At 43.2% G+C, this 12,419-nt stretch overlaps 2 protein-coding genes across 2 annotated transcripts; one reads left to right on the top strand and one right to left on the bottom strand.

The window, feature by feature from the left end:
* The first annotated feature begins 721 nt into the window (after nt 1–721).
* On the top strand, nt 722–5,036 carry nat9 (N-acetyltransferase 9). The gene is made up of 7 exons (XM_084455964.1): nt 722–1,016; nt 1,812–1,898; nt 2,583–2,692; nt 3,445–3,585; nt 3,669–3,728; nt 3,953–4,047; nt 4,175–5,036. Exons 2-7 carry the CDS (start codon nt 1,822–1,824, stop codon nt 4,343–4,345), a joined length of 654 nt encoding a protein of 217 aa, XP_084312090.1. The 5' UTR covers nt 722–1,016; nt 1,812–1,821; the 3' UTR covers nt 4,346–5,036.
* A 604-nt stretch (nt 5,037–5,640) lies between these two features.
* On the bottom strand, nt 5,641–12,058 carry lrrc59 (leucine rich repeat containing 59). The gene is made up of 8 exons (XM_084456686.1): nt 11,890–12,058; nt 11,634–11,748; nt 11,073–11,132; nt 10,640–10,798; nt 10,339–10,443; nt 10,181–10,253; nt 9,127–9,318; nt 5,641–8,150 (listed from the first exon to the last, which is right to left on the bottom strand). The coding sequence occupies exons 2-8, from the start codon at nt 11,730–11,732 to the stop codon at nt 7,870–7,872; spliced, it is 969 nt and encodes a 322-aa protein (XP_084312812.1). The 5' UTR covers nt 11,733–11,748; nt 11,890–12,058; the 3' UTR covers nt 5,641–7,869.
* Nucleotides 12,059–12,419: the final 361 nt, after the last annotated feature.

Here is a 12,419-nt window from a genome sequence, read left to right on the forward strand (position 1 = left end):
ATCCAGTTCTATTAATACATCCATGCATTGTAGCCTCAATATAACTCGTGACGCTAATAATACGCCAGAGGTCCGCTTGCCATTCGATGTGCAAATGGCCAGGAACCCCCCAGCGGATTCGGCCGGAGGTCCCCCAGCTCGTCCATAGGGGACCCGCTGTAGGTCTGCTAGCTTTGTGTTATCTGGGTTTATCCTTTAAATTTGTCCAGAAACTGAAGTTGAACCAATTGCAGCAAAATAGCTAACGTTACAGGAATCATCAGTGTAACTGCTTTAGCCACTGAACGCTACCATTAATGTTATGGAAGCTGCTGCTAGTTGTTCTGCTAACTGGCTAACCCGCTCTTATTGTGCTGGATTAGCATTGGAACTGATGTGTCGAAGCGACAAGACCTATCTTAATTTATCAGACATTATTTAATGTAATTTCAATTCACAGCTATTTCAGTGGCATGACTAGCTTCCGTCCTACCAGTCCTGAACAGAAACAAGCCAGCCACGCACATAAGCCAGGCAGGACCTGGCCTGGTTTACCCTGAAGACAAACACCAGTGCAGTAGGCTACACCTTTATATTATACCTCCATACGTTATCACTGAAAGGTGCCCGACTCCTGTGTTTAGTTTGGCCACAGGAGGGCGCTGTAGGCCAAGCCCCCCCCCCCCCCATTCGTTCATCCATGGATGTATTAATACGGATCACTTCCGTACACCGGGGTCACGAGCCCATAGCCAAGCAGCTACATTTAGCCGATTAGACAGTTTTTGTTGTTGTTGTTGTTATTTAACCAAAACATACAAAGTTTTCTGGATAAAAGGACAGAGGTAATCAGGCAGTCGTGTGTTGTTGTTGTTTTGCCTGCCTAGCACCCAGCACCAGCGCTAGCCTAGCTAGCTCAGTTCAGCACTGGCAGCACTCACTGGCGGAGCAGCTGTCTAGCTAGCTAGTGTTCAGCTGGTAGAAGTCAACTGCACAACTGGCTGAGGCTGAAAGAATAAACATTAACATTGTTTTTGGTAAGTTTTTGAACGTGATAATATTTCCCGTTTGTCTGGTAAACGTTAATGCTCATGGTCTCCGGTGCAGTTATGTCATGTTAATGAAGGCAGTCGTATTTAGATGCGTTAGGAGAAGGTAATATTCTATCAAATAAAATGCTTCAACCTTAAGATGATTGTGTTTTTAGCTATTTATTCCACCAGATATGCTGACAGTTTCTGTAAGAAACTTAATTTCTTACAGAAATAAAGTGCTAAAACAAAGCAGTCTAAAAACCAAAGTAGTCCAAACATCTGTGTGAAACATGAACACCTTAGTAGAAAGGTGTGTGGGTAGGTGGCAGTGTTACAGAGAGGTCCACCATCAACAGCACACACCTAAAAAGACTTGACAAAATACAGACTGTATAAACTTGCACATATTCAAAATACAGACTGTATAAACTTGCACAAATTCAAAAAACAATGTATAAACTTGCTGCACACTTAATGACAGCAATTACAATCAGAGAAAAAAAAAGCCTGGTAAGACAATCAATCATCTTAATGGTATTAAGTGTGTCCAAATTCTAAAGATTGTTCCACAGGAACAGTTCTAAAAGCAGACTACCAGTTCTGATGCGACCAAAGGGACCTCCAGCATTCTCCAACCCTGAGACCTGCCTGGTTCCTCGCCAGTAGAGAATGACCAATATATTCTTTCAGGGCTGATGCTGATAGCGATATTTGGGAGTTAAGGCCGATGGCTGATATTTTATGCCAATTCATTGATTGGTGTATTAAACTGCTGAATTGCTTGTCGTTGTGTGGCAGGTGAAGTACCATGAGGATAAATGAAGACACGTTACTGGAGGGGGAAAATGTGGTGTTGGTGCCGTACAACGCTGATCACGTGCCCAGGTACAGTATTCACCTGGCATTGCCTAGTTTTTGCTGTAGCATACAATATTGCATTTAAATAAAATATCGCTCCATTGTCTTTCGGTTGCTACCTCTTGTGAGACCTGTATTCCACATCACCCCCAACTACAATATGTCTGTACCCCACCCCTGTCCCTTTCAACTATCCCTCACCTATTTCTGGCCCTATATCTGCCCCTCTCTCCTAAACCTCCAACATCTGTCCTCTCCTAAACCTCCCACATCTGTCCTCTCTCCTAATCCTCCCACATCTGTCCTCCTAATCCTCCCACATCTGTGTCCCTTCTCCCCTAATCCTACTTTATATCTGTTTCCTCTCTCCCAATCCTACCATATCTCTCTCCTTATCCTCCTGTATCTCTGTCTCCTCTCTCCTAATCCTCCTGTATCTCTGTCTCCTCTCTCCTAATCCTCCTGTATCTCTGTCTCTTCTCTCCTAATCCTCCTGTATCTCTGTCTCCTCTCTCCTAATCCTCCTGTATCTCTGTCTCTTCTCTCCTAATCCTCCTGTATCTGTCTCCTCTCTCCTAATCCTCCTGTATCTCTGTCTCCTCTCTCCTAATCCTCCTGTATCTCTGTCTCCGCTCTCCTAATCCTCCCATGTCTGTTCCCTCTCTTCTAATCGTCCTGTATCTCTGTCCTCCTCCCTCCCTGTCTGTCTAGGTACCACCAGTGGATGGAGTCCCCTGAGCTGCAGCAGCTGACGGCCTCAGAGCCTCTGACGCTGGAACAGGAGTATGACATGCAAAGCAGCTGGAGGGAGGATGACGACAGTGAGACACACACACATTTGTCTTGCAGCCCACAGCGGCATGACAGAACACTAGATACCACATGTCAATTGCAATGGGGAGATAGAACGCTAAGAAAAAGCCTACAGGCCTTTGTGTATATATTCAGTGCCTTTTATTGTGGCTGAAATCACTGACACTTGCTTCTAGTTCCCACCCAGGAAAGCAGAGAGCTTTCAATAAACTATAGAACACAGGGAAATGTAGCTTCATTTTGTGATTTGTTGATATGAAAATGAAGGTACAATGGCACATCAACTACACACATCAGTTGATGCTTGTCTGTCTGTCCGAGTGTTCTGTTTATCCACAATCCCTTCACCAGTTTTTCACCTAATAAAAAGAGAGTATGAATGAAGAAAGAAAGAAATAGTTAAATTTTTTGTGACCAAATTTGTTTTTATTTTTTGGGTAGGTTGGAATAAATCATACACAGTGCCAGTGGGCCCGTTGTGGTTTGTAGATCGATCGATCGATCGATCTATAAATACAGTACAGTACTGTGTGCTATCTGACAATAGAACACGGTAATTAGGCTTTAGCCTGCTGTTAAATGTGCTCCACGATGCCCCTTGGGAGCTGTTGTGCCAACATGTCATCCATTCACAAAATTGTAGAATCACCAACCTAATGCATGGCTTCACTGCTACACATTCCACTGTTTAAAGAAACTCTGCTTCTGTAATTCCTCTTTTGTGCATCTAACCATCTGTCCACTTGTATTTCTGTCCCAGAGTGCACCTTCATCATCCTGGACAAGCAGCGGTGGGCAGACCCTGCTGTCCAGGAAGAGCAGTGCATGGTGGGAGACGTCAACATCTTCCTGACGGACCCCAGCGATCCCTCTCTCGCCGAGCTGGAAATCATGATAGCAGGTGAAACACGTCGGGCAAACGTCAGTCTTAACGGACCTGTCTGATTAAACAAATAACCAGATAGTGATTTTTTGTCTTCTCAGAGCCCGGTTACAGAGGGAGGGGCCTAGGGAAAGAGGTGACGCGGATGATGATATGCTACGGTACTTATGGAAGAATCTGCACACCAGACTTCCATTCCCACCTATTTGATCCATACAAGATTGAGTCACATTAAATTGGTGTAAATGGAAGTCTATAGTGGGCAGTCTCTTCTATTCATTCTCATGTTTCAGAGTTTAACGTAGAGAGCCATGGATTGTACATTCAATATTGTATAATTTAGATGTTAGAATAGTGATTTTATTCTTGTACTGCATTCTTACAGGCGTGACTAAACTGGGGATCCGGAAGTTTGAGGCTAAGATCGGACTGGATAACAAAGTCAGCATCGCTTTGTTTAAGAAGTTCCACTTCCATGAGGTATTAGACTCAGCTTTTAGATAACGTAGGAATGGAAGTCGAGCAGAGTTGAGTAATGTGGTGCTGACCGCTCGGACCTGAAGACAGGTGACAGACGAGGTGTGTCCTTGATCCTCTCACCCTGCAGCTGTCGGTGAGCGAGGTGTTTAAGGAGGTGACCCTGGGGATGACCGTGAACGCGGCCGTGCGCTCCAGGCTCCTGGGAGACATGGCCTTCATGACGGAGAGAGAATACAGGAAGGCCCGTGACAGCCGGCAGGAAGTGACCCCGCCAACGATGTCGTATGCCGCATCGTGAACAATGTCCAAAGTGGTTTTGAAGCATGGTACTCTGGGTACTATCAAATACCTGGATCGGAGTGGCATGTTTTGATTGGTTGAAGGATTCCCCGGCCTACAGCTGCTATAGGCTATGATTGAACGACCTAGACTGAAAACTCTTGTTTGTATGAACAGTAAACACACAATTGTGTGAAATCACCTTCCCTCTGCAATGCCCTATTTGAAGTGTTTACTGTGATGCTGCTTGACCAGTCAGGAAGAGAGGTGGTGTGTCCAGTAATGTTAGCATCTACCAGACCCAAATATACATTTACATCCATATCAGGCTCTAGCTAAATCTGTGAATTGTGTGGAGATTATGATCATTTCAGAGCTTAGTTTAACAACATTGTTCTTGTAAATTTCATGCAGAGTAGTGGAACATGGATAAGTACTATAATATTAGTTCACTATCTGTAAGAATGTGTTACTGGCCCCAGTTACAAAGAGAGTGATGTATCAGTCTATCCAGGGTTGTAATTTAAAAAAGGGTTGATTTGGTCGTGGTTCGTTTTCTGTAGTTAACTATGTGCCTAACAATTTTAATCATGTCAAATTTCCAAATCTGTTTTTAAGACATAACATTCCTTTTTCATCTTTTTCATTTAGGTTGTACTGTAGCTCTTCAAATGTACAGTAGTATGTCCAGTACATATTAAATTTGCCAGCGCAGCAAACATTATTGGCAATTACTGGTTGTGTTGTGTATCTACAGTAAGACAGCCACAGCTGGTTAAGTAATGGGGGGAAAGAAATGCTACTGTAAGACAGCTCCAGCACATACAGTAGGCTAATATCCATTTATTGATTTAACAGTCCTGCAGCAGGGTTGAAGGTTGACAAGAAGTAGGTGCAGCACCCTGGCTCAGCAGTGAGTGGCTCAGAGGTGAGTGGATAAGTCAGAGTGAACCAGAAATCAAATTAAGGGTGTTAAAATCAAATTAAGACTGATAATGGCACATGGATCATGGCACAATCACAGATGAAATACTGTCACATTAAATCATGACATAAGCCAAGTGGTTATACACCACTCGGTATAAGCAGTCATTATGCTTCAGTCGATTATGGCTAATATGCCTTCATACCGTTTGCTGTCATGGCAACGCATAACAATTGAAACATTGGACAACACATTTCAAACATTATTTTGAAATAGGATTTTATTGTGACTTTTGCATATTCACACAATACCTATGTACATTTATTGCAGCACATTAATCGGTGAACAAGAATATCAGAAGATCGATGAACACACGTAGCCTTGCTGCCTTAAAAGGCGTTTCTTAGAGGCGTTTATTAAATCAACAAGGCGTTACCGCAATACTTCTTCTGCAGTCGAGTTACAATGGCTGCTATGATTTCTGCAAACCACCAGATGTCACTGCTGTTTTCAAAGCTCAGAAGCTTTCACGCTTTTTCTGGCACAAACATTGTCGCTTTTGATAACTTATGTTAGAATGCAAATAATAAAAATAAATTATTTTCCTAGCCGCAGTAAAGTGTGCTAATAAATCTGCCGGCTGTGCGTCTGAAATGTGAACCCCAGTGACACAGCACAACAGTTATAACATTGTTATAACATAGTTCAAGTGTGAACACTTTTACATAGTAATACAAATAAACTTACTTCAATTTGAACTAATTGACATTGAAAAAGTTATCTGCTTGATAAAATAAATATTTGGGGTGCAAAACATGTTTAGCCCATTAATAATGTCTATTAACAATGTCTGCTGACTTGCACAAAGTAAGCACAACAGCAGACCAATCCACGTCCGAGGCCCCTAGGCCTGCGTAGAGGTATACGTTGATTCTTTTGCTCAGGTTTCCGCTGTTCATGGTGGGATCTCAGTGCGTCTACGATTCAGGAATATGGGGTAGAGGTCTGTGTATGTTTTGGATAATGTTGCAGTTATATTGTTTTATATGTGGTTTATAATGTATGCTGTGTAACCAGTGCACCATTGTTAATGAGACTTTGGTCTCAATGGGCTCCCTTGGCCAAATAAAGGTAAAATAAAATATGATGTAGTCTCTGAGGTCGAGTGGCAACCCCACTTTACTTTCATGGGTGTTAAGTCTCTTGTTCCTCTTGTCCAGGTGTGACGTCAGTGTGACATGCCATTGTCTATTTGGGCGATATGCAAACTGCAGGGGGGTTTGGATGCTTCTACATGTGGGTTTTCAAGAACAAAGATTTCAAAAGCTCTCTCTCACTCCTACTTCTTGTTTGAACATAGCCAAAACCTTGATGTTGCCAGGAACAAATCTAGACCACCAAAATAAAGTGTTTTTTGATAGGCAGCAATACAAAATACAAGGTTGAATGAAATACAAGAATTACAGAAGAGTTGAGGCTAAACCATTAAATAAATTAAAAAAAAATAGCACATTTTGCTGCGGCTAGCAAAATAATTTTGGGCATTTACATTTGATTTTATCCAACGTAACATACAATATGAACTGGTGTGTGCCTGGCCATCTCCAGATACTTTTTGTTCACTAGTCAGGCCTACCTTCCAGGCATAATATGTATATTATAATATATTATATATATAATATATTATATCCAAACCTACAGTATATATTATCTCGTCCCTGTCATTTTATCCACTGACATCTTGTTAGTCTTAACCTTGGGCTAGGCATGACACGTTATGAACTGTATGGTGGACACATTTTAAAGCAACTACGAGGAGTAATTATAAAAGAGTCTCATTTTAATACTGATGCCTCTACATTAGCAAATGCGGCCATCACCAAGAATATTGGCTGTTTCTATTATTCTATAGATATGGACGGCTGGTCGGGTCGTCCAAAGAGGACAAAACTGTTTATTTACCTCGTCGCTAGTCATCCTGACAAGTGCTGTAGCGTCTTTCTTTTTGCTGGCTTCCACAACGAATGCTGGCAGCTCGCGCTAGGCAAGAGATCTTTACAACAGGAAGCGGTGGTGCTCATGGGAAATGCAGTCGTCTTTCCGGGAAAACACTACCGCTTTTGTCCACAGGTGTCGCTAAAATCATCATAAACTAAAAACTCTTCGTAGTTGCTTTAAATCTATCTCACTGTGAATTTAAGTGTTTAGAATATTAAACACAACGAAACCCAAGGCTTGTTCGGGAATAATCACCAACACAATACATTGTTGTTTACAACCATTCTTTGTCTATGGACTATATGGATACTTGCTAGGAAAATAATTTAATTTAATTTTAGGCAATTTTAAGCATTGATTCAGGCTGTTTACACGTGATACAGTGCAGTGAAATAAAATCACCGGATTGATCACCAGCTCAGTCTGTCCTGTCATCCTCCCTGCCTCCCATCACAGCCAGGGGTTGACGAGATACAAGCCCTCCCTCCCACCTTGATGACAAACCAGTGTCCCGTCAAGGACAAAATTGTGTTTTGAACTTAATATTTATTTTGAGCATAGTAACGGCCAACTCGAGCCCTGGGCTTGGAAGGGAGTTGACATTGCAGGCAGAGAGACGTTTAACTTCCTGACAGTTCCGTCCGTCCCAGGAGCTCCTCCCCCAGAGACGACAGTTTGTGCACCAGCTCTCTGACCACACCCACCTGCTCTCCAGCCCAGGATAGGCCGTCATGCACACCGACATTGATTGGCACGCAGACTGCTTCCTGCCGAAGCCCCTTCAGCTGACACGCACCCGCGGCCCCGGCGAATCCCAGCAGCGCCAGCAGGAGGAATTTGAACAGCAGGCCAATGAGCGAGCGTCTGGCTTTAGGGGCGGCGTCAGCCAAAGCCTTTTTGCCTGGAGAATAAGACATGGATTAATTAGACGCATTAACTTATCCGCCTCCATGAACTCCTCAGTCCACACCTCCACTCGCCGTTCCTATGGAACAAACTCCAGGGGCCTCATTCATCAACACTGTGTAGATCTTATTCTAAAATACTACTCACAAACCAAATTTAAAGTGCTTGCACACCAGTAGGAGATCACCTTTGATAAACAGACATTCTCAGCCCCCATGCTTGTGCGTGACCTTGGCTGTTTGCATTTCCAAATGCCCCTAATGAACTAGAGAACGACCGATAACTGTCCGAACCAATACCGATATTGTATGTATATCAGTTGATACCAGCCTTTTCCAGTCTATCTGCCATCAGCCCTTCTTTATCATTTCTGCCGATCAAAACACAGCAAATCCAAGTGTGCCCTCTAGTTTGACTGTTTACTCTGAAAACTGCTGCTCTGATGCCTCTCAGCACTTGAACCAGGGTTACTGAGCTGGCTAACGGCTGGAAAACACTTCTCCAGACCTGAACCAGGGTTACTGAGCTGGCTGACAGCTGTGTCCTGTTGCAAATATTAGTTTAGTTGAAGTCACTAATATTAACTTACTTAGCAGAGCAAAAAAGCCATGTTAATGATTACACCATGATTACCTGTAAATTGAAAGTTGGTGGTCGCATGAGATGATTGTCTTAATAGGGAAATAAATGCATAAATAAAGGTTGACAAAAGGTTGGCTGAAGTATCTCTCTGCATCATCATATATTACATCATAAAGCACATCTCATATATATTTGAAATGTATATGAAATATATGATTTTATATTCATAATTGTATGCAGGGCTCCCTTGCAAACGGGATCTTTGTCTTAATGGAATTCCCTGCATAAATAAAGGTTAAAATGTTCTGTCTGTCACGTGTGTTGATTGAAGTGGTTAAAAGTTTATCCCAGTTTAGTCCTCGGAGGAGTCCAGTAGAGTCACACCGTACCTGCAGCCTGTCCACTCCTCTTCTTTTTCTCCTCCTTCCTCTTCTTCTGCTTTTCCTCAGCAGCTTGGGCGGCCATGAGGGCATTGTACTCTCTCCTCCTCCGCTCCTTCTCCTCCCCCTTCTCCCGTTTACGCGCCTCCCTCTCCTTCTCCTCCCTCATTCTCAGCTGAGCCTCCTTCTTCTTCTCCAGCTCTGTTTGGAGACAAGGCGTCGTTTAAAAACCACCCAGAACTGGAAAGGTTACAACACGGTCGTCATCATCATCGTCATGTTTTTCCAGAGGACTCTACCGCAGCGTCCTTTTCAGTGTCAGTGAAGCTAACAGATTATGATGTTCAGAAAGCATAGAATTACAATCTATATGAAAAAGCCAGTGTTCATTTCGTAGACGAAAACTATGACGAAAATTATTTTGTCCACAACCTTTATTTAGTTATCCTCACCAGACGATAACTAAATAAAAGCTAATTTATGATGACAAAAACTATGACAAAATCTATTGATATTGTCGTCAACAAATAAAAAAACTAGACTAGAATGTTATGGAGGGACAATTTGGGAAGAAATCCAATCAAAATGCTGAGATTTCTGTGAAATGTTGTGACTCACGCGGACAAAACTTAAACACAGGTAAGGAGAGCACATAGAAATGTAATTCAGTAGCTTTGTCCATCAGTCTAATATATGTTTCCTCCAAGAGTATGAGTTTGGAAATTCTAGAGAAATGGTTAAATAATGCATTACAGTGTAACTAAACCCATTTGATTTTAGTCGACTAAATCTATTGTAGATTTAGTTGACTAAAGTCTTAATGCAACGAAAACTAGACTAAAACAAAAACAATTCAGATGACTAAAATATGACTTAAACTAAATTGCATTTTAGTCAAAAGACTCACTGAAACTAAATCAAAATTTGCAGTCAAAATGAACACTGGAAGCAGCAGCCTCCATTACGCTGCTCCAGCAGGTCGGATCGCCCTGAGGAGCCCACCGACTCAACGCCCGCCCCCCCCCTCCCCGAGGCCAGGCCTGAGAACGGCTGCAGTACCCACCTTTGTCCTTCAGGAGGCGCCGCTCCCGCTCCTTGTCCACCTCCTCCTGGATGGCCCTCATGTGCTGGAGAACCTGTGGAGAAGAAAACATGGAGCCTTTACTGGACACGGCCCGTCTGTTTTAAACGTAGATCATCCTGCTTCCCGTCTCTTCCCACCTTGGAAGCACACTGTTTACACTGCTTCTCATCCAGACAGTCTCCCGCAGCCTTGGCCAGGTCGGGCTCCAGAGGGTTGTCCTTCAGATCCAGCCACTTAAGACTCTATACACACACACAGTACGCACACACACAGGAGGAGAAACAAAGAAATATAAGGATCACAACCTCAGTGAACATCGGTCAATGAATACAGTACAGTGTGTGTGTGTGTGTGTGTGTGTGTGTACCAACCCTGAGCTCTGAGAAGCTGACAGGCAGGTGTGTGTGTGTGTGTGTGTGTGTGTGTGTGTGTACCAACCCTGAGCTCTGAGAAGCTGACAGGCAGGACGCTCAGCTTGTTGTCGTAGAGGTCTAGGTGCTGCAGGTTTCCCAGGTGGCCCAGGTCCTCTGGAAGGCTGTCCAGCTGGTTCTTACTCAAGTCCACCTTCACCAGATGGCTCAGCTGACAGAACTCTGGCTGCACCACACAACACCAACCAACCACTGATTACAGAATAGGGCTGCACAATATATGGCTTATGCTTCGCCATCTCAATGTGCACATGCACAATAGTCACATCACAACGGCCTGCAATGTTGTTCTCTTTTTCCCTGCTATGTAAACTCAAAACATGTCAAGCTACACACGTTTTGCTCAACTATTTAATTTTGATGACTGTCAAAAACTAAGAGATGCATTATTAGTAGGCGTTTTGGAACGCAGTCAAGATGTGTGTATGTGTGTTACTTACAGGTAGTGAGGTGATATTGTTGCAGGAGAGGTCCAGGACCGTGGCTTTGGGGAATGCTGCCTGTAGATGCACATTGTCATGGTTATGGAAGGTTGTCTGATGACCAGCTGTCCTTACTGTCCAAAGGATCATCAATCCTCAGCCAAACTGTGTCGTTCATGCATTTGGCTTAATGCTTTCCACAACTCAAATTCAAGATATTTATTTATGCACTAACACACGAGAGGGAGTGTTTCATCCTGGTTATTGACACGGCTGTGTGCTGCAGGATAGGTTATTCTGTGAGTCTCTGTTAAACACAGACCTTATTTTCGGCATTTTTCGCAAAATCCCATTAATTTTGGACAGCAGCCCACAATGGTGGCGACGCTAGCTTTTCAGCCTACAGAGTGATGTCACACCTCACCACTCTCTACCAGAAAACTCAGTAACAGAACACTTGTTCAACGGTTAATTTAACACGCATTCAGTGCAATGGTTAATTTAAACAAGTTCAACACCATCTCAAATTCAGGCCATACTAATTCACTACACACTGACCACATAAGCTAGGCTACTCACCAGTTCTTTCACCGGAACCTCTGTCAGATTACAGAGGCTGAGGTCCATTTCGTTGCCATTGATCTTGTCTCTCAAATTTACCAACTTGCTTTTACTCATCTTGGCCTGGGCTGGACTGTGGAGAAAATGCGTTATTCATCAACAAAAAGGTTTACGAGTCGAGTGACCAACCAGTGTCAATGCTCAAATGAAATAGTTTTTACACTAGCCGGTTACATTGTTTCAACCAGGACTATAAGAGCAATAGGCTGCTCACCTGTTTAACTGGGAAAATACAACCGACGGAAGGAAGATTTTCAAGCGTGACAAACCCACCAAGTTAAATCTCTTATAAAATCTCTATCCTGAACATAATTTCAGAGCTGGAACTTTAATTCAGCCAACTACAGTCTAACTACGGAGTCTAGCTACAGAGCGGCTGTTAAACAGAAATCCACGTCAGTGATTGACCGGTAGTGATCCTGCGTTGGAAGTCAACGGTGACGCAGCCACATGTTCGCCCATATCGCCATCTACAACACTGGAGGAGGAAGTACATGTCGAGTCTATCCTCGATCACTACGGACTCGTTCCCTCCGTGGATATATAGCGCACGAGGGTCGTTAGTATTCTTAACATTGATAGTATTATTAGTAGTTATTCATAACATATAACATAACATAACATAAGGCACATGAAACAAAAAAACAAACAATCAGCTCCCTCACCGAGAAAGCACAGCAGAGAATGCAGTGAGGCAGCTGAAGAAATTCAACATGCCAAAGTTAATGATAGTAGGCTATTCTT

The sequence above is a fragment of the Borostomias antarcticus genome (genome assembly GCF_949987555.1).
Source record: "Borostomias antarcticus genome assembly, chromosome: 22".
NCBI classification, from domain to species: Eukaryota; Metazoa; Chordata; class Actinopteri; order Stomiiformes; family Stomiidae; genus Borostomias; species Borostomias antarcticus.